Source organism: Colius striatus, chromosome 14, assembly GCF_028858725.1.
Source record: "Colius striatus isolate bColStr4 chromosome 14, bColStr4.1.hap1, whole genome shotgun sequence".
Classification (NCBI taxonomy): Eukaryota; Metazoa; Chordata; class Aves; order Coliiformes; family Coliidae; genus Colius; species Colius striatus.
In genome coordinates, this window is record NC_084772.1 from 2613497 (window position 1) to 2632510 (window position 19014).

At 50.6% G+C, this 19014-nt stretch overlaps 1 protein-coding gene across 1 annotated transcript; it reads right to left on the reverse strand.

Moving 5' to 3' along the window:
• Positions 1 to 920: 920 nt before the first annotated feature.
• On the reverse strand, positions 921 to 18583 carry CENPT (centromere protein T). The gene is made up of 14 exons (XM_062007833.1): positions 18411 to 18583; positions 18219 to 18309; positions 16895 to 17018; positions 16290 to 16383; positions 14229 to 14362; positions 13150 to 13186; positions 11899 to 12029; positions 11046 to 11474; positions 6986 to 7162; positions 5995 to 6198; positions 4545 to 4674; positions 2317 to 2481; positions 1746 to 1850; positions 921 to 1277 (listed from the first exon to the last, which is right to left on the reverse strand). Exons 1-14 carry the CDS (start codon positions 18581 to 18583, stop codon positions 1154 to 1156), a joined length of 2118 nt encoding a protein of 705 aa, XP_061863817.1. The 3' UTR covers positions 921 to 1153.
• Between the last annotated feature and the right edge of the window lie 431 nt (positions 18584 to 19014).

Genomic DNA, 19014 nt, shown 5'->3' on the forward strand with positions numbered 1-19014 from the left:
GACCTTTGCCTTGGTGTTGCCTACCAGATATTTTAACTGTGTGGGGCATCATCTCCCCTAGAGTCGTGCAAAACCTCTGTTTCTGCCAGGGGCTGGGCTGCAGGGGCCAGGGGCCCTCATGAACTGCACTGCTTGGGCAACTCCACTGTGCACATGGCTTCATCCAGGGACAAGGATCCACACTTACAGCAGGATTTAGGACAGGCTTAGGATGGAGAGAATCAACTAGAGGGTGGCAGGTGTCCTGCATGTCCATCAGCAACCTCAGAAGAGGCACCAGCTTCGACTTACCCCATCTGGATGCACTGGCCATGCTCAGCCCTGCTCTGTCCTACTTCCTCCACCTTCCCACAGCTGCTCTGCACCTTTTTTCACCCTTTCTTTAACCCATCATCACAGAGGTGCCACCAGCATCCCTGACAGGCTCAGCTTTGGCCCATGGTGTGTCCATTTTGGCCAAAGGCTCCTCCTTCAGCCTTTCCCCATCCCACTACCAACACCTCAACACACCCAACTGACTCCACCTGAGTGGGTCTCTCTCTGCCTACCATGTGTGCTCCAGAAAGTTCCATCTCTCACATGGCCCTAAAGCCTTGTTTGCCAACTCCCAGTGAGGTTTAGTTCCATGTGAGGTGTATTTCCCCATTTCCATCAGTAAACAGCTGTGGTCACAGCTGGATGATGATTTCCTCTTGACACAGTAGACCAGTCTTGCAAAGTGAGACAAAACCCAAGCTGGAAAGCTCCTGCTCTAGAAAGACACACAGCTGTAACAAGGACCTGATCCTTCCCTAAGGCAGGGTGTAACTCACCTCCACTGAGCAAACAAGCAGCCAGCACAAAGAGCATCACCACAGCTAAATGTCTACCAGGGACATTTGGAACAAGGCACTGCAGTAGCACCAGCAGCATGTGCATCACACACAATACAGGTCATCTTTTATTTACCACAGCTGTACAAGTATTCCAAGGGAAGATTAAAATTCCAGGAGAAGCAAAGTCCTTGGTTGATGTGCAAGTTGGTGTTAGAGCCAGAGCACAACTGGAATCAGTCCACCATGGCATCAACCGTGTGCTGCCCCACTCTGTGTGGGAAACTGAACCCAGGACCAGCCCCTGCTCCCCCAGGCACTGTCCCAGCCCAGGGCCATGATTATTTGCAGGGAATCACTTTATTTCCACTCACAGCAACTGGAATCAGGAGCTTCCTGTACTCCAGGGGGAGGTAACGCTCTATCAGCACGTGCAATGGCATCTTGTCTGTCACCAGCCCTTGTCTTTGTGCCAAAGGAAGAAAGCAAAAAAGAAACAGTTGTTAGTGAAAAGTGTTTCCACTCAATATTAGAATCACAGAGTGGTGGGGGCTGCAAGGGCCCTGCAGAGCTCACCCAGCCCCTGCTCCAGCAGCTTCCCCTCCATCAGGGGGCACAGGAACGTGTCCAGCTGGGGTTGGAAACCTCCCGAGCAGGAGCCTCCACACCCTCCCTGGGCAGCCTGGGCCAGGGCTCCCTCACCTCAGCACCAAAGGACTTGCTCCTCCTGGGCCAGGGGAGCTTTTTGTGCTCCAGCTTGTGCCTGTTACCCCATGTCCTGGCACTGGCCAGCAGAGAACAAACCCACTACCTCCCTCCTGGGACAAGAGGCACCACGTAGAGTAAATCCCCATGGAAGCACTGCTGATGCCCACCCTGGCAAGGACAGCCCCAGCCAACACTACTACAGGCCCACAATATCCCTCCCTGTACCTTCTCATGAGGACTTCCAGGTCTGCCATCTCCACTGTCTTCCTCCCTGCATGGTTGGTGTAAGCTTCCAGATCGTTGCTTAGCTGCTTGAAGTACCTCTCAGAGCTGAAGGAGGATTGAGGAGAGAAATAACATCAGGCTGTGGAGGGTGAGAATTTCTGAAGGGGAAGTTGCACCAGAGCTGCTCACTGTGTCAGTCACAGTGAAAACTGTGAGAGAGGAAACACTTCAGAGCCTCCCCCCTGACAGACAGTGCTGGTGACATCAGTGTGCCAAGGACACTGGTGTGCTGCTGGCTAGAGAAGGTTGTGAATGGGGCAGTTTCCACTAGTTGGGACAAAATGCAGATGCTCCTGCAAGGCAGTGTTGGTCATGGATATGCTCACAGCAGCCAAAAGCACTCAGCACTCTGCTGTCCTGGTTGTAATCCAGCCTCCTATGTCCTCAGCTGAAGAGGGAGGGCTGTCAGCTTGCCAGGAGGACTCCTGGCAGGTTATTTCAGCAGAGAAAAGCAAAGGGGGGAGGGAGAAATGCCTAAAAAGAGTGAGAGAAGTAGTTTGCTGCTGCTTACCATTTCTGAACAATCCTGAAGGCATCTCTGGCCACTGGCATTTTCACATAATGGCTGAATATGGTCTTTACCAAACTGCTTGCTACTTCAGGCTCACACTTCTTCCTCCGTGATGCTCCCGAGCCCTTTGGAACTGGCTTCACCTTCAGTGGCTGCTGGAGAGACCTTTGGAGGAATGGCAAATTGCCACATCAAGTGAACACACAGAGGGGAAGAGGCAGAGAACACCAGGCTGAGTCTGGCCAAAGCTCTTCATTCATGTTCCAAGGCACAAGAACAACCTGAAGCTCTTCATTCTTTCTCCCTCCCAATTCTTCAATGGCCTCATGCCCACAGAGTCCAGTTTGCCAACAGTTCATGTGACATTATGGCCTTGGGAGAAGCAATCCAGGCTCAAGCTTCCCAAGAGCATAACAGTCAGCAAACTGCCTCTCTCTCCAATCCAGGGATGCTGTGTTCACTGCATCCCTGTAGCTCCCACTCTCCAGGAGGGCACAAGGGGTGAGGCATGCACAGCTCAGCTCTGTACCTGCAGACAGGAGGCTCTGGCCTGCAGGGGGTACTTTTACACTATCATGGCTGTTTGTTACTGGGGTGGTTTTGGTTGGTTGGTTGAGGGTTTATTTGCTGGGTTTTTCTGAAGTCTAAACCCCAAAGGAAGTGACATCTGATATCCAGTCTATAAAGGCAAAACTCACAAGAACAAATGAAGTGACATCCCCAGTAGACATGTGCAAAACAACAGCAAACACCTGGAATCTGAGGTTAATGCAGGCACTGAGGCAGTGCAGGGATCACTTCCTTCTCCCTCCAGCCCACCTGGGTGTTTTTCTGACAGAACCTGGGGCAAGTAGAAGAGATCAGCCCCAGAGATGGAACACATGTAGCAGCAAGAAAAACCCCAAACCCAGCCATGACTTAAGTCATCTTGGTTCCTTTTTCTGTGCCTCACTTGACCTGTTTGGGAATGCTCATACAGGAATGTTTGGTTCACAGCATCAGGGCCAAAACAGCAGTTTAGTGACTGTATGAGACTTCAGGCTTTCTAAATGAAATGCCTCTGGCCCTAATCTGGTAGAGCTGCTGACAGTAGAATTGTACCAGCAAAAAGAGGTTCTCTTACAGCAGAACATCTGACCAGTGGCTCTCAGGAGGTTACTGCTCTGCTACATAAGCTGGTGTCCTCCTCAGGCTTTGACTCTGAGCATTGAGGAAGCAAAGAGGCCAGCTCAGGCTGCACCACACAAAGTGCAAACAAACCCCCTGGTTTTCATCCAACAGCTTCCTGTAATGGAGGCTCTGAGCCTGTGATTATGATCACCACAGTACAGCCTGAAAGCTGGAAATCTGTCACTTCAGTAGTGTCCAGAAATTCCTACAAAGCATGTGCAAATACAGGGACTTCTGCTGATGGGCACCAGCACTCTGCAGCAGTCAGTATTCAGCCATTCCCCACATGTATCTGGAAAGAGCAGGCTGCAGTGTCAAACCCCAAAGGAACTCTGCATGCATTCAGTTCCAATTCAGCAGAGAATCAAAGCCTCCTCTTCCTATTTTCTAAAGGTATTGTACTCATCACAACTCAAGCAATCAGCCTCTGTAAGCATCACACACCTCCATCCCCAGCAGCAAAGGCCATCAGGATTTGGTTCTATTGTTTAGTGCTTCAACAAATACAAATCCAGAGCTATGGGCTGGAAAATTCCTCCTGTTCCCAGGACCCAGAGGCTCTGATGAAGCAGAAGATTCACCAAATTTCTAGCTAAAACAGTGCCAAATGTTAATTAATTTGGTCTAATGCAGAAAACAGGTTCACCTTCTGCCTCCAGGTGAGCTTTGTTTTACACTCAGCACATGGCAGCTGCACACAGCTTCAGGCTTCTAGTCAACACAAATATGTCACTTCATGTGTTCAGTGTAACATGACCTGCAACTCCTTCTCTTCCCCAAGGGCCTCTGCATCCTGTGCTGGAGTCTGTGCCTTCAGCAGGAGAAAACATTACACAAACATTCACTGGAAAGGCTTGAGGCATCAGATCTGCTCTGGGAGAGTGCTGGCATTCACTTGCTAGAACCCTCTATTCAGCTGCTGAAGCAGTGAATGAACTAAAGGTTTCAGGAGGGCTTACTCCCTGCTCCAGCTGACCAAGCACAAACCAAGTGACAAAGCTGGGCTCTCCCCCTGCTTCTTGCACCCCACAGACACTGCTGAAGTGGCTTCTACTTACATGGGAGCAGCAGGTTTTGCAGAATGTGGAGTTGACAACTTGAGGGCAGCAGGTGTAGCAGAATGTGGTGCAGACAGTGGTGGCTTTTGGGCTCCAGCCCGGACAAAGGTGGGTGTCTTCATGGAAACCTCTACAGGAAAAAAAGCACTTGAGGAACTGAACTCTAATCCTCAGAGTCCCTGGAGCATCAGCAGAAGCTCAGCCAGCTTGTCACACATCTGGTGCAGTGCCACAGTGCCTGCTCAGGCTGTGGGTCTGTGGCACCCTGAAGCTGCCTGATGGCTGGCTGCTGCACGTCCACCCAGCCCAGCTCCTGGGGCTTCCCTCACACCCAGTCTGAGCCCTCAGCCCCCGTGCTGGAGCAGCAGGCTGAGCAGGGTGTAGGGACACACACTTGGGGCCAGACTGCAGGAGTATTTCTGTGTGCTGGAGGGACAGGGAGCAGGATGAAGGGGAAGAGGGAAGTTTTATGACAAGTGTTTCATCTTTTCTTCCTTCATCTCTTCCTCTCTTTGTCCAATGAGACCTGTATGAGGCTACTCTCTGTTCCACCCTATCACCAGAGATTTCTTCATATCAAGATTCTTTCCATCTCATCATCCAGCTGGGTTAAAGATAAGCATGTTGACACACTATGGTAGACACCCTCAGAACACCTACAGCTTTCCTTGTGGCAGAAGTGTAGCAGTCCAGCTTTTGTCTTTGCACCACCCACACCACACAAATCCACACAGCCACTGAGATTCTCATTACAGTTGGATTTCCCCACAGTGCCCCAAATCCTGGCAACAGGTTTCTTGTAGGATGTCCTCAGTTATTTCAGGGTGCATTGTGACTTTAAGACCAGTCCCAAAAAAGCCACCACTGAAACAGACTCTGGGCATTCTCAACAGTGGCCTCTACCAATGAGAACTCAGTCTGATGGATACCATCCTCCAGAAGGCAAGAGCACTCTGATGCAGGGTGTGAAGAACTGTTTAGAAACAGACACTACCTCCCAGCTTTCTGGCAAGCCAGCCTACTCTTCTGGATATCTGGAAAGGAAATGTGCAACCACACATACAAGACATGAGGTTCTAAATGAGGTTTCAAGTCTGGAGTCATATAAACGACTGTGGAAACAGCAGCTTAAAAAGTCAGCATGAAGCCAGGAGACAAGAAGGAAGGAGGGATGAAGTGGAAGATAACTGTGTCACTATAAATCACTCAGTTTTGTCTAATTATGCCTTTGCATGAGCTTTGCCTCAAAAAGTACAAGATGATGGAGGTCCCAGAAGCAGCTGCTGAGGCAGTAACAAAGTGGCCCTCAGAACAGCAGCTTTGCCAGGACTATCCAATACACCACACAGTTACTCACACTATTCACCTCTTGTTCCTCAAGCTAATCAATACATAACAGGGAAACATTTTTCCACCTGCCTTCCTGCTACTGCTGCAGCAGTTTCCTTACCTTCACTCTCAGGCTCTTCAGTTTCATCCTCAGAAGTCTCTTCCTCTGGATCATTAAATTCCACCATGACAGCCTGGTCTTCTAGTTCATCTGCTTCTTCAAGAGCTTCCTCTAATGGCTTCAATCCAGATTCTTCAGAGGGGGAAAGAGCATGAGAATGTCTGCCCAAACTTCCAGCTCCAGCACCTTCAGCCATCTCATGGTCTGGATTTCCAAAGCAGGAAAAAGAAACACGTGAGTGGAACAAGTGTGGCAGGCAAAACTTCAGAACACTCCTGAGAGTGAAACCCAACTTGCCATTCCTCACAATGCTGCCATCTATCATCTCCCTGCCTTCAAGGACTAGGGCATCACCACTCTAAGCTACATAAGCTAAAGCACTGATGAACCCTCACCCTTTCCCTCTGCTGGTGTGCAGAGGTCACAGCAATAAACAGCACTTGGTAAGGTGGAGAAGCCCCTGGGATTTGAGTGAAGCTTCTGTTTGAGCTCCTTGAAAATGAGCTTCCTTTAATAAGGCTTTTTACCTCAAAAGATACAACAGCCTGAGTGCTAAAAAGATTAAAAGCCTACCAAAACCTGCTGCCTCACCTAGATAAAAAGCCCACCAAAGCCTTAGTGCAAGATGCTGAGCACAGAAGCCCCAGCAACTCAGGAAAAGCAACCTGGAAGATCCTGATTTGCCAACACACTCAGAAGGTCTCAAGCTCCCATCAGTCTCTACCTGATTCTACAAGTCCCACTAGGACATTTTCACTAAGCTTTCTACAACTCTACATTGCTGAGCAGTTGTGCCTATACAACTTTGTTCTCAGTCTGAGCAGAACACAGTCTTTCAGCCTAAAATGCCAAGACTAGTTTGCTACTTTCACAGCATTTGGCCCAGGTTCCAGAAAGCCAAGAGAGTTGTTAACAAGCCTCTTTCCCAGCACTGCTACCAATAATGCAGCTTGAGAGGTCTGTGGCATTAGGTACTAGAGGTTGTCCTCACCAGCTTTGGGAGAGTCTTGGTGTTCAACACTGCCTTCTGCTATTCCTCCCTCCTTTTGGGGGGCTGGTTCTGGTTTGGCTGTGCCACCCTGTGACAGATTTATCTGGGACTCTGCTGGTTTGGTCAGTTCTTTCTCCAAATGTTCAGAATATTCAGTACTGGCATGATGCTCTGCAGCTGAAACAAGAAATGCTATCATCACCAAAAAAGCCCCCATCAACTGCCAGCATCCAGTTTCACAACAGCCAAGATAGACCTGGGGGAAGTAAGCTCAGCAGTAACCACAAGCCATAGCTCAAGGAAGCAGAAACAGCTCCTGTGTGAAAGTTCCCAGCTGAGAAATGCACAACTTTTCCTGGCTTTGCTCTACAGGGTGCATAGTTTTGCTCATCAGTAAGCAGACCTCCTCCAGATCCAGTCTCACTTTGGGTGACTGTGTTCTTCAGTTCTAACAGCACATGGGAGTTGGTGCTCAGATTCTCCTCACTCCCCTCACTTCTGCTGAATAAACACCTTTGCAAGAGATACATTGCACTACAAAGAGGAGAGTGTCTAGCAGTGGTTTTAACCACCCCAGACAAGCCTCTAGCTTGAGAAATCAATGGACACATGACTTGTCCACTGAAAAACTTTGTCTACTGCAGCACTGGAGCACTCAAGCATTCCTCTCCCCTGCACACCAGACCTGTAGTCCACATGCCTCTCACCATGTAGCTCAGAAACACACACAAGTTACTGTTTGGATAAATCTCCCTGGGAAGTCTCACAGTACTGTTACTTGCTGAAGGGTTTAGAAATCTTGGCTGTAAAAGGGGCTTTTTACCATCCTCTCCAGCAACTGGGAGCTTTCTCACCCAAACCCCAGTGAAGGGAACAAGGAAATTTGGCCAAAGGTGGTTTTAAGTGCCAGCTGTCAGGGCTTATTGCTCCCCTCCAGCTTCTGCACTGACAGATCAGGGAGATGGTTGTTGAATCATCTCCTCCACTCTGCTCAAGGCTTTTCTCTTTAAACAGCTTCTACTTTGCTCCCACTGGCTCTTCTTCCCCAGGCTGAGCACTCCTTATCTTTCACCACTGGCTTTCTCTGCACCTTCCCTACTTGTGCTACATCTATTCAGACAAGCAGAGGTTAGAACTGCACACAGGATGCAGAAGGTGAGTGTGACAATCATTTCCACAGTGACATTTTGTCATCCCCTCCTTCCATAATATGTGTCATCTGCTTTTTCTGAGCCTCCTCCAAGCTTTGAGCTGGGTCTTCAACACATTCTGAGGTGACTTGCATCAGCCTCAAGAGTCACATCCCATCTAAACTTCACACTCCACAGTTGCACCCAAGTGAAAATGTAACAGGACAAAAGGATGCCAATGTTATATGGCTGTACAGCTTTAGAGCTGCAGAATATCAGCAACCTGAATGAACTACTCCAGAAGAGCTGTTTAGAACAAAAGGTTGTGTCATCATGATAAAAAGGCAACACACCTAATTCTGCTGACACACCTGATATGTGCAAGCAATTACTGATGGGCACTGCAAGTATTGAGTGTAAAAGCTCTCCTAACAAAAGTCTTGGTGCTACAGACTGTTCCATCTCCACACTGCCATAAGGAAACTCATGGGAAACTTCAGAGGTAATTAAGCCCAGGGAAAGCACAACCCCCCTGGCAATGGTCTGCTCTCATTTCCAGACACTGCTGAAGGAACAACAGTAAAGACTTCAAAAGGATCCTGAACTGGAGCCTGGAAAACCAAATTCCAAAGAACACAGGAATCTGTGTCCACATCTCCCCAAAGCTTTATGTAACAACTGGGTAGCAGCTGCCTCTCCCAGCATCCCTGCTGAGGTTTTGGTATCCAAGGCAAAAGGACTTAAGAGGGAACTGAGAGTGTGCTTATGAAAGCAGGCAACTTGCATGCCTGCCTCTCCTCCAGGAACAAGGAGGTAGTGAGGCTCAATCTATTAGTGAGTCTCAATTACTTAAGGGAGGGCAACCATCAAGCCCTTGGCTTAAGAGAAAAAGATGCTGGTTAGTACTGAAGAAAGGTAATGGCCAACACAGCTTAAAGAAACAAACACAGGAAAGCATTAAAACATATATACAGAGAAAAAAGAGTGATTAGTCTGATGTATTCTTTGCCAGGTGGGAAGATGAGCAGTACAATGGATCAGCCAAAAAACCTGTGAGCCTTTATTCCATTTGCAGTCCCCATGAACAAAACAAACACTGACAAGGCAGCAGGTGAGCAACTCACTGCCCACTGCTAGAGAGCTTGTCTGGAAATGCTCACAGCATCTCTGATATGACTTATCTCCAGCATCAGCTGCACAAGAAAGCCTTATTTTACTAATGCAAGTCACCTGAAAAACTCTTGGGTTTCATCCAAGTTCCCCATTCCCTTGCAACACTGAGAGTGCTTCTTACCCTGTCTGCATATCTCCCATTCCACCGGGGTCACTCTGTTAGCCACCTCTTCCTCTGCAGTGCTTATGTCTAGGGCTTCAACAATACTGGACACAACTTCTCTCAAAGACATGCTGAAAGATCTCTCAGGCTTTAAAGTGACTGGGGAACCCAAATATTTACTTGACCTTCTGGTTGGCACAGAGGAGCTCCATCTATTAACAGCTAGAAATTGAAAGCATTAATGTGCTTCCACCACCTTGTTTCACTTTCTTGTAGCTTTCCTGACAAGTAAAAAACCAAGCAAGCAGAGAGGAGTACACACAAGCAAACACTCTTCCTTCACTTGTAAGAGTTTAGGGAGTTCACTCAGTATCTTAGGAACCAACTGGGAATGTCCTTGCAACAGCTGGTCAGTTTACACTGAAGAGGAACACTGGTATCAGCCACCCTTGGTAAACAGCAGAACCATGTAACCATTAACACTTGACCTTAGTGCCTCATTAACTCCAGCTCCCACTCCCTCTTCTCTTTCTCTCGTTCCCCTATTCCACGTCCTTCACACTTTTCTCTACCTTATCTGTCCTAAAACTGACTATAGACTCTCCAGAGCTAGCAACCTTTTTCTCCTCTTCATCTCTTCCCTTGTCCTTTCAACAGGATTTTCCCCACTGTGCTTGCCACAGACAGCCCTCCAAAAGCAGAGTTTAGTGCACCAGTCTACCAGGACACCAAGCATGAATCAATGTCTAACCTTGCCATGGTAAGAACTCTTCTGGCTTGAGCAGAAAATGTCAGGGTTACAGTCACACCTTGGGGCCTGGTCTAGGCAATATGGGGACAATGTGCTCCCACTCACGTGGCCAGGACAAGGTATTCACAGGGAAATGAATGCACAAGAGAGATTCTCACCAGTGAGAAACTGCTAAGGGACAGAACTGGCAAAGCATTAGTAGAGAGTGACCAAAGAGGTGACTACCTCTGACCAAGGGATTTTTCAGGCCCTGGAGAAGCAAAGAAGTTAGCTGTGACATATAAATGAACTCACCAGGGTAAAGGTTGAGACCAGTAACCTCCTGAGGCTCCTTCTACTCTAAAATGCCTACAGATCTCCTCACCTCACCATGTCTGTGACCAACTCATGTTGTCCACTTCTGGGCTCCCCAGTACAAGACAGGTGAGTATACTGGAGAGAGTCCAGCAAATTGACATCAGGACAATTAAGGGATGGAAGCATCTCTCCTAGGAGGGAAGGCTGAAAGAGCTGAGACTGCTCAGCCTCAGGAGGAGAAGGCTCAGAGGGGATCTCATGCAAGTATCTGAAGGGAGGCTGTAAAGCAAACCAAGGCTCCTGGCTCCAGTGCCAGGAGAAGAGGCAACAAGCCCAGACTGACCCCAGGAGGCTCTGCCTGAACACAAGGAAACCCTTTTTCATTTTAAGGGTGACCACTGGCAGAGGTTACCCTGAGATTGCAGACTCCATTCTCAGAGACACATTAAAGCTGCCTGGACAGAGTCCTGGGCAACCTGCTCTTGGTGGCCCTGCTTGAGCAGGGGGCTGGAGGAGATAAAACTCCAGAGATGCCTTTGTACTTCAACCATTCTGTGATTTCAGATGTTATCTGCTGAGCCCCAAGTCCTAACCCATCGTACTCACTGCCAACCACCACCTCTTCTGAAACAGCAAGCTGTTGCATTGAGTGACTCCGCTGGGAATGGTTTTGTGTGTTGTCTTGCTGGTTTGCAGGTGTTTTTGGAGCTGTGGGAGTCCCTCTGTCACTGTTCTCATGATTAAGGTCTAAGTCCTCAGAATATCCTTGGCTCCTTCCTTCATTTGTGCTCACACTGGATACCAGGCCCACCAGTCTCGCTTCCTCCTGAGCTGCAACAGAAATCTTGCTTCTCTGTGCCGAAGCTTTGGCATCCAGCAGCTGTGGTTCAGGAGCAGTAAGCTTATCTTGGCTCTGTTGATCAAGCTGAGGCTGAACAAAGAGCTCTGTGTTACTCAGCATGATCTCAGCATCGCTTGCCAGCATGGCTGTTTGGCTCCTTGATGCCAGTTGTGAGTCCACAAGATAGTTCTGAGCTGTTAAGAAAGTTTTAAGACAAGTTTGATGTGAAAAACCATTCAAGGTCACAGGGACACACATTTATTACCAGGACTTGCCTGGCATAAACCCAAATGTTCTTCATTCTGCACAGACCAAACATGAACTGTCATCACATTTCAGTGCCCATCACCTTCTCTTATCAAACCAGATCTCTAGCACCCACAGTTATGATCATGATCCCAAAGGATTCCTGTGGTATAACTCACCAAACTGGGTGCACAGAATCAGGTGAGAGGTGCAGAGCCTCACTCTAACCTTGCTTCACCAATCACACTGGCTTTCTGTAAATGTGCTAGCAGCCTTTACATCATAAAACACAGACCACACACTGGAGTAACTGCTTCTAAAAGCCATCTTGGGTCCTCCCTCCTAAAACAGAAGTAACAATGCAAAAGAAACCTTTTCTCTTCAGCATGTTCTGTTCAAAAGCTTCCACATCAACAGCCTTGCGGGTCCTGGGCCTGCGCAGCAAGCCTCTCTTCTCAACAGTGTCTGGTGGCATCAAGGAACCAAGAGACACGTGCAGAGATCTGCAAAAAAGAGGGAAGAAATGGGTTTGCAAGCTTGCACACTCCCCTGCCATCCTCACATTGCAGACATGGGGTCACCAGCTGTGAGGTACTTCACAAATCTCTTAGCTAGGAGGAATTAGCCCACACCAACCCTTGGTGATTACATGCCTGTCTGCTTTAAAGAGATGAATTTCATCACCTGCCACCAGGAAACAGACTGGTTTACAAGCTCCTAACCTTGGAGGGCTGCAACAATGTGTCTCACTAAAGGTTGAGGAAGTTAAACAAGGTAAGGTTCTAAAAAAGGACAAGCTCAGCAAAGCAAATGCTTGACAAGATGTCCTCTGGGTGAGGGCAGGGTGCTGGAGGGCTTCACAACAAGCTGAAGAAGCTTTTCAGTATCAGAATATACAGCAAAGTGCAGCTTCCAACAGGCTGTAACTTTTTTGTGGTGCGAGCTAAGCTATCAACATGCAAAGCATGGGAAAAACCTTTCTCTCACATCATTCACATCCTCAAAAGAATGGCCTTGCTCAGCTACATCCTGTCTATTTCTTTAGGCAGCTCAATCAAAAAGGATGGCAGAGGATTCAAAGATAGGAAGCACAGAATGCAGCCCTGGGGATCCCCTTGCATGGGGCCACAGGCAAGGGCTGCAGTGAGATGGGTGAAATAAATTGCTCATCACAGCTAGAATTGTTAACAAAGTACAGCAGCAACACAGGAAAAGCAGTTCTTTGACTTGCTAAAAAGCTTCTGAAGTCCAGGAAAGTCGGACTAAAGATGCAGAGATGCAACCAAAGTGATTAGTCAACATGCAGAGATGATATTCTCTGCTGTTTTGTGTCCTGAGTTATTGTTGGAAACATGGGAATGAAAGGAAAAAAGGAACAATCCCAACAAGTAAAAAGAGGAGCAACACAGCCTGGATCAACCTGCAGAGCCACAGCTTCTGAAAATCACGAGGCATGTGGTGTAACACCTGCTTCCATCACCAGAGAGGGAGATGATTGTGTCAGTAACAACACAGATCTTCCTCACCACCTCAGGTATCCACTGTTCCTCACAACCACAGAGGGGGGCAATCAGGGCAGCAGCCACAACAGCCACAAATTAAACCATTTGAGTTGAAACTCACCGAGCCAAAGCAGTGCTGCTGTCCAACGCTGACTGAGCTAGAGAAAGTCAGTGAGAGATCACACTGAGAAATCACCCTCCACACAACACCACCATCCCAGCAGACCTCCCAGAGCCAGTATGCTACAGCCCTCCCAAGTTACATTCTGGTGAGAACACAATTAGGTGACAGGTTACTTTACAACGTGTCTGTGTTTCACAGCTTCACATGAGAGCCTAACAAGTAATTTCTGAAGGAGAAACACAACAGTTATTTCAAAGAAAACATCACAAGGTACATGCCCTCACACTCACTGATGTCATTCTCACCACACTGACAGCAAGATGCTGGGCTGGGGCCTCACTCACAACCACCATTCAGCAATCTAAGCCAAGCACTAAAGCATCTGGAAGCTTTAGAAGTGCAAATAAGGTGAAACTGTAACTCCAACCCGTCCTAGAAAAGGTCCCAAAGATCCTAAAGCAGATCTGGAGAGCAGTGACATAATTATGCTCATAAATCTTCACACCAGATATCAGGCTAAAGACAGCTTCTTTTTTGACCACAGGTGACTCAGGGTGGGATTTACTTCCAGATTAAAATACCCCAGCACAGGTGTCTATGCTCCCATTAACCTCCCCTGAACTTTAGGAGGACTTCAGTTACCTGGGGTACACACAGAGCACCTGTGATCTGAGCTGAGGTACTGCTGCTGAATCCCACCCTTGAATTCCACTCCAGCTCCCACTGCCAGTAAAGCATGTAAACCCAGGTGAGGTGTTTTATCTGCCTGTTAAAATGAACTAAAATGACAGTTGGTAGATTTATTCCAATATAAACCATTGTTTCTTTTGTAAAACTACCAGACCCTTTCCCTTCAAACAAGGACTTTTAATATCCCAGTACAAAATACTGTACTTGCTGTGTTTGCAAGTATCTGGAATGGAGGGGAACATCTCTACTATGGACACAGGCTGAGAGAGCTGGAGGTGTTCAGCCTGGAGAAGACAAAGCTCCAGGGAGACTTCAGAGCAGCCACCAGTCCCTAAAGGGGCTGACAAGAAACCCTGAGAGGGATTTCTTTACAAAGCCAACCTTACCTTGGTTCTGGGGCAGTCGTCTGTCTGCTGCCCTCTCAAACTCAGAAATGCTGACTTTCTTTCTCTTCTTAGTTATATGGAAAGTGGCAACAGAGGTGTCCTCAGGAATGAGGTCTGGCAGTTGTATTTCCACCCTACCAACACAAAGCAAGGGACAACATTATCACAGAGGCACCCCAGAAAGGGCCCTCTAAGGTCACTGAAAAGCAAATTCCAATTCTCTGTCCTCAGTGCTGCAGCAGTAAGGTGATTAGCTCAGGACCATGCCATTCCCTCCTACTAAATCAGAGTGAAGCTTCACAAAGAATCAAAACCTGAGGGTGCATTCAAAACTACAGGGCTGAGAAAGGTCACACTAGAGTAAAAGCTGGGACTTGCAACAAGTTCCTTGGCTTCTCACAGCACACAGGTGTAACAAGGTTTGTCATGGTTACAGTGTAAATGAAGCCATCATCCTGAAAGGACATCAGGTACCACAAGGCACACTAGTGCATGGCCTGGACACTTAATATCCCAGTCAGGCACCCGACTGGGATCGGAAATGAAGTTTCTGAGACTGAGAAGTGGCAGGAATCCCCTTTCCTGAAGGTTACTTTGAGGCAGTGGGTTGCTGCCAGCACTCCACATCACATCCTGCAGAACCAGAGCAGAGCATCCTTCCCCTGGCCAAGAGCCCACTGTCAGCAGATAAACCCTTCCACATCCTCTGCAGCAACACACGTGGCCTCAGTGCAGCAGGCATGGAAAGGTGATTGCATTGACAGGTCTTACAAGACACATTTGCTGCCACTCAGACATGTAGTTGTTTCATTTCTAATCATGAGCATAACATGAGCCTAAGCATTAGAACTGTTTTATGATAGGCAACAAATGTAAGCAAGAGGGAAAAACAGACTGCTCATGTTTTCACATCTGTCCTTCAATAAGCTATTACAGCCAGGGAAAGGCTTGACTCCCCAAATCCAAGAGAGCTCAGGTCAGCTGAAGGCAGTTGGTGAGGAAGGATTGGAAACAAAAAGGCTACACCCAGTGATGTTCAACACATGGAACATAAAACCCAGCCCAGATCCACCCCTCTCATCTTTTCATTTAAGAATAGTTGATGAGCAGCACACTCAAAGACATTCAACAACCAAAGCTGACATGTAACAAAAATGATGAGCAACAGTATTTTAGAGCTTAAACAAAGAAGCTGTCCCCCTTACAGAAAGCTCAGATGCTTCTTCCTCTCTTTATAAAGACAGAAGTTGGCTTAGTAGTTGACCTGTTCAAAGCTGCTCATGGTCAATGCAAAAAGCTTAGTTCTAAAGGCAAACAAAAGGAATCACATCCTTTAGGACAGTCTATCTTGCAATAAGCAAAAACATACACAAATGTTTTGACATAACTGGCTACAGCAAATCAAAACCTATCAGCACTACTGGCTTGCTTTCTTCTAATCCCTGACAAAGTGGAAGTAAATGAACCACATGCTTCACCCTCTCCAGTTCAGTCAGGCCTGTCACCTTCAAACCTTAATGAACCTAGCTGAGCCTCAGGCAAACCTCATCTCCAAGCCACCCTACAGGAAGGCTGTCACCCCTAGCAGCCCAAACCTATGACAAGCAACAAGCACTAACACTGTCAAAAGCTACAGCACTCTGAGGATCTGAGTATAAGACACAGCAGAGGCTCATTAAGCCCCAGCATTGTCAGCATCAGCCTGTGGCCTTGGGGAGACCCAATAACCAAAGTTCTGGTTTAGTGTCTGTCACAGACAGCTAAGAAGAGAAGGGTTCCATCAGGAGCCTTCCTGTAGCCAGCACTTCCACTGCAGAAACACTGTGAAAGTCTGCATTTAAGAAAGGGGACTAAGCACAAACCTGCAGCATTTACTATCCAGCCCCAGAGACTCCTAAGCCAGTTTTTAAAGCTGGAGAGAGATTTCTGACAATCCCACCTGAGAGGATGCAATTCCTACCACTGAAACAGAGGCAGAGAAATCCTGCTCCCCACTCCCACTGCAAGAACTGCAGCTATGCCTGCTAGACTAACAAAGAGTAAGTTTTAAACCTTACTTACCCACTGGAAGCTCTCTTAGATGGTGGTTCTGGTCCACTGTTTCGTGTTTCTCCATGTTTAGGTATCTGAATTACCAGAGGTGAAACTTGTGGTTCTGCCAAGAAACCAAGACATTTCCTGTCCACAATTCAAACCAGAGAAAACACCAAAAGGCAGTAGAGTGTCAAATCTAGTCTACATTCCCTAAGTTATGTTTATTAACAGGTTAAGGTAAAGACCTGGTGAAAACTGTTTGGATTCTGCTCTGTAGGAAGGCTGACAAAGGTGACAAATGGCAGCATGAGGGCTCCATGGACTGTGGCTGAGCTGAAGTTTGCAACAGATGAAGTTGCACACCTCTGTAATTTCCACACCATCCTCCAGCTAAAGGCAGCACAAAGATTAATTACTTGCTCACCACAGTATGAAAGCTGACCAGGATTCCAACCCTGCCTTTGAGACAGGGCTGTGCTGCATCCCCTCCTTCAGCTGCTGCTGAACTAAGTCACAGCACAGGCTGGATTTCTGTTCAGTCTAACAGGGTGAGAACAGGCTAGCACAGAACATCTCCTGGGCACAGTTCCACCCAAACACTGTCCCTCTGCTCCCTGGAAGCAGCCTCTTACGGGTGCGGAGGATCCTCTTGAGCATGTTCCGTGGCGTGTCATTGTCGAGCTCGGGGAACGTCATCGCTCTCTGCTTCACCAACGTGCTTTGCACAGAAGTCTTCTTTCCTGAATCAGACAGAGCCTGAAGAGAGAAAGCAGAGGCACGCAACTCAAAAGAAACATTCAGCGCTGCAGATGACACTTGGCAACAAAAGCCTTAATCACCCGACTTCTAATTAAACCCTGCAGCAGCTAACACGGAACGGCTGCCCGATTCCCCGAGAGAAACTGTGCACGTTTCCATTTGAGCCACGCCGGCGCTTCATTCTGGGGTGGAAAACAAGTGCCCTCACGGAGAAAAGCCTGAGAGACCTGAAAGCCCGGCCGGCGGCCCATTCCCCTCAGCGCCCTGAGAAGCACAACCGCGCGGCACGGCTGTACCAGCCCCGGCTACCGGCCGAGCGGGGAACTCAGGCGATTCGGCCCATTCTCCGTATTTAAAGGCGAATGGAGGAGGGTGAGCACCCTCTACCCCCCTGTCCCTGCCCCCCGGGGCTCGCTTCTCCCTCACGCCGACCGGGAAGGGCCGGCAGCGAAGGGCCGGCGTGTCCCGCAGCAGCCCTCAGCCTCTGCCTCTGCCTCAGCTCCCCGCCGGCCCCCGCCGCCCACCTTGGCCGAGAAGCGCGCGGAGTGGCGGCCGCTGCGCCGGGCCCCGCGCCGGGCCGGGGGGCGTCTGTCGGCCATGGCGGGTAACGGCCGCGCCGCTCGCGCCCAGCCGCCTCTCGCGAGAGCGCCGCGCGCCGCCCGACGGGAGCCGGGGAGGGCGGGGCCGGGCGCGGAGCCCCCTGGGAGCGGTAGTCGGCGGGGGCGGGGGCGCAGCGCAGTGTGGGGCGGGTAGTTCCGGCGCGGCGGCGGCGCCGCGGAGCACTGTGGGCCGCGTAGTTCCGGTGCGGCCGCGGCGGGCGGCGGCGGCGGGCGGCGAGAGGCCGCGGTTGGCCTTGTGGGAGCTGTAGTTCGGCGGCGGCCCCCCCGCGCCCGCTCTCCGCCGCCGCCGGGGCCGCCCAGGGGTGCGCGTCCCCCGCCCGCACCCCCCCCCCGTCCCCCTTTCCCGGGAGGCCGCCCCGCCATGCCGGGCTTCACCTGCTGCGTGCCGGGCTGCTACAACAACTCGCACCGCGACAAGGCGCTGCACTTCTACACCTTCCCCAAGGACGAGGAGCTGCGGCGCCTGTGGCTGAAGAACGTCTCCCGGGCGGGCGTCAGCGGCTGCTTCAGCACCTTCCAGCCCACCACGGGCCACCGCGTCTGCAGCGAGCACTTCCAGGGCGGCCGCAAGTCCTACCTGGTGCGGGTCCCCACCATCTTCCCCCTGCGCGGCGTCAACGAGCGCAAAGCGCAGCGGGCCGCCCGCCGCCCCCGCCCCGCCGCCGCCGCCGCCGCCGCTTCATCCGCCGCCGCCGCGCAGGGCCCCGGTGCCGCCGCCGCCGCCGCGGGCCCGGCAGGGGGCGCGGCCGAGGACGTGAAGCCCATCGACCTGACGGTGCAGGTGGAGCTCGGGCCCGAGGCGGCCGCTGGGCCCGGCCCCGGGAGGCTGCCGGCGGGGGAGGAGGGCCCGCTGGAGGGCGGCCCGCCGGACCACTCGTACTCGCTGTCGTCGGGCACCACGTCGGAGGAGCTGCTGAGGAAGCTCAACGAGCAGCGCGACATCATCGCGCTGCTGGAGGTGAAGATGAAGGAGATGAAGGGCAGCATCCGCCGCCTGCGCCTGGCCGAGGCCCAGCTCCGCGAGGAGATCCGCGAGAAGGACCGGCTGCTCCACGCCGCCAGCGCCGGCACCCGCAAGCGCCACGGCCTCTGAGGGCCGCCGGGGCCCTGCCCGGCGCCGGCGGCGATGCGCCCGGCCAGAGGGGAGACGGGCTGGGCTTCAGCACTCCAGCCCCCCGCCTCTCGCTGCCCGGTCCCTCCCGTCCCCGCCGAGGCAGCCCCTGGCCCGGGTGGGGTGGCCGCTGTCGGCTGGCTGCCGAGCCCCCCGTCCGGATCCAGCGGCACCCCAGCATTAGCACTGCGGACGCCCTGCCCTGCCCGCGCCGGGCCCGTCGCACTCTCTCTGCGCCGGCAGCGGCGGAAAAGCGCTTCTT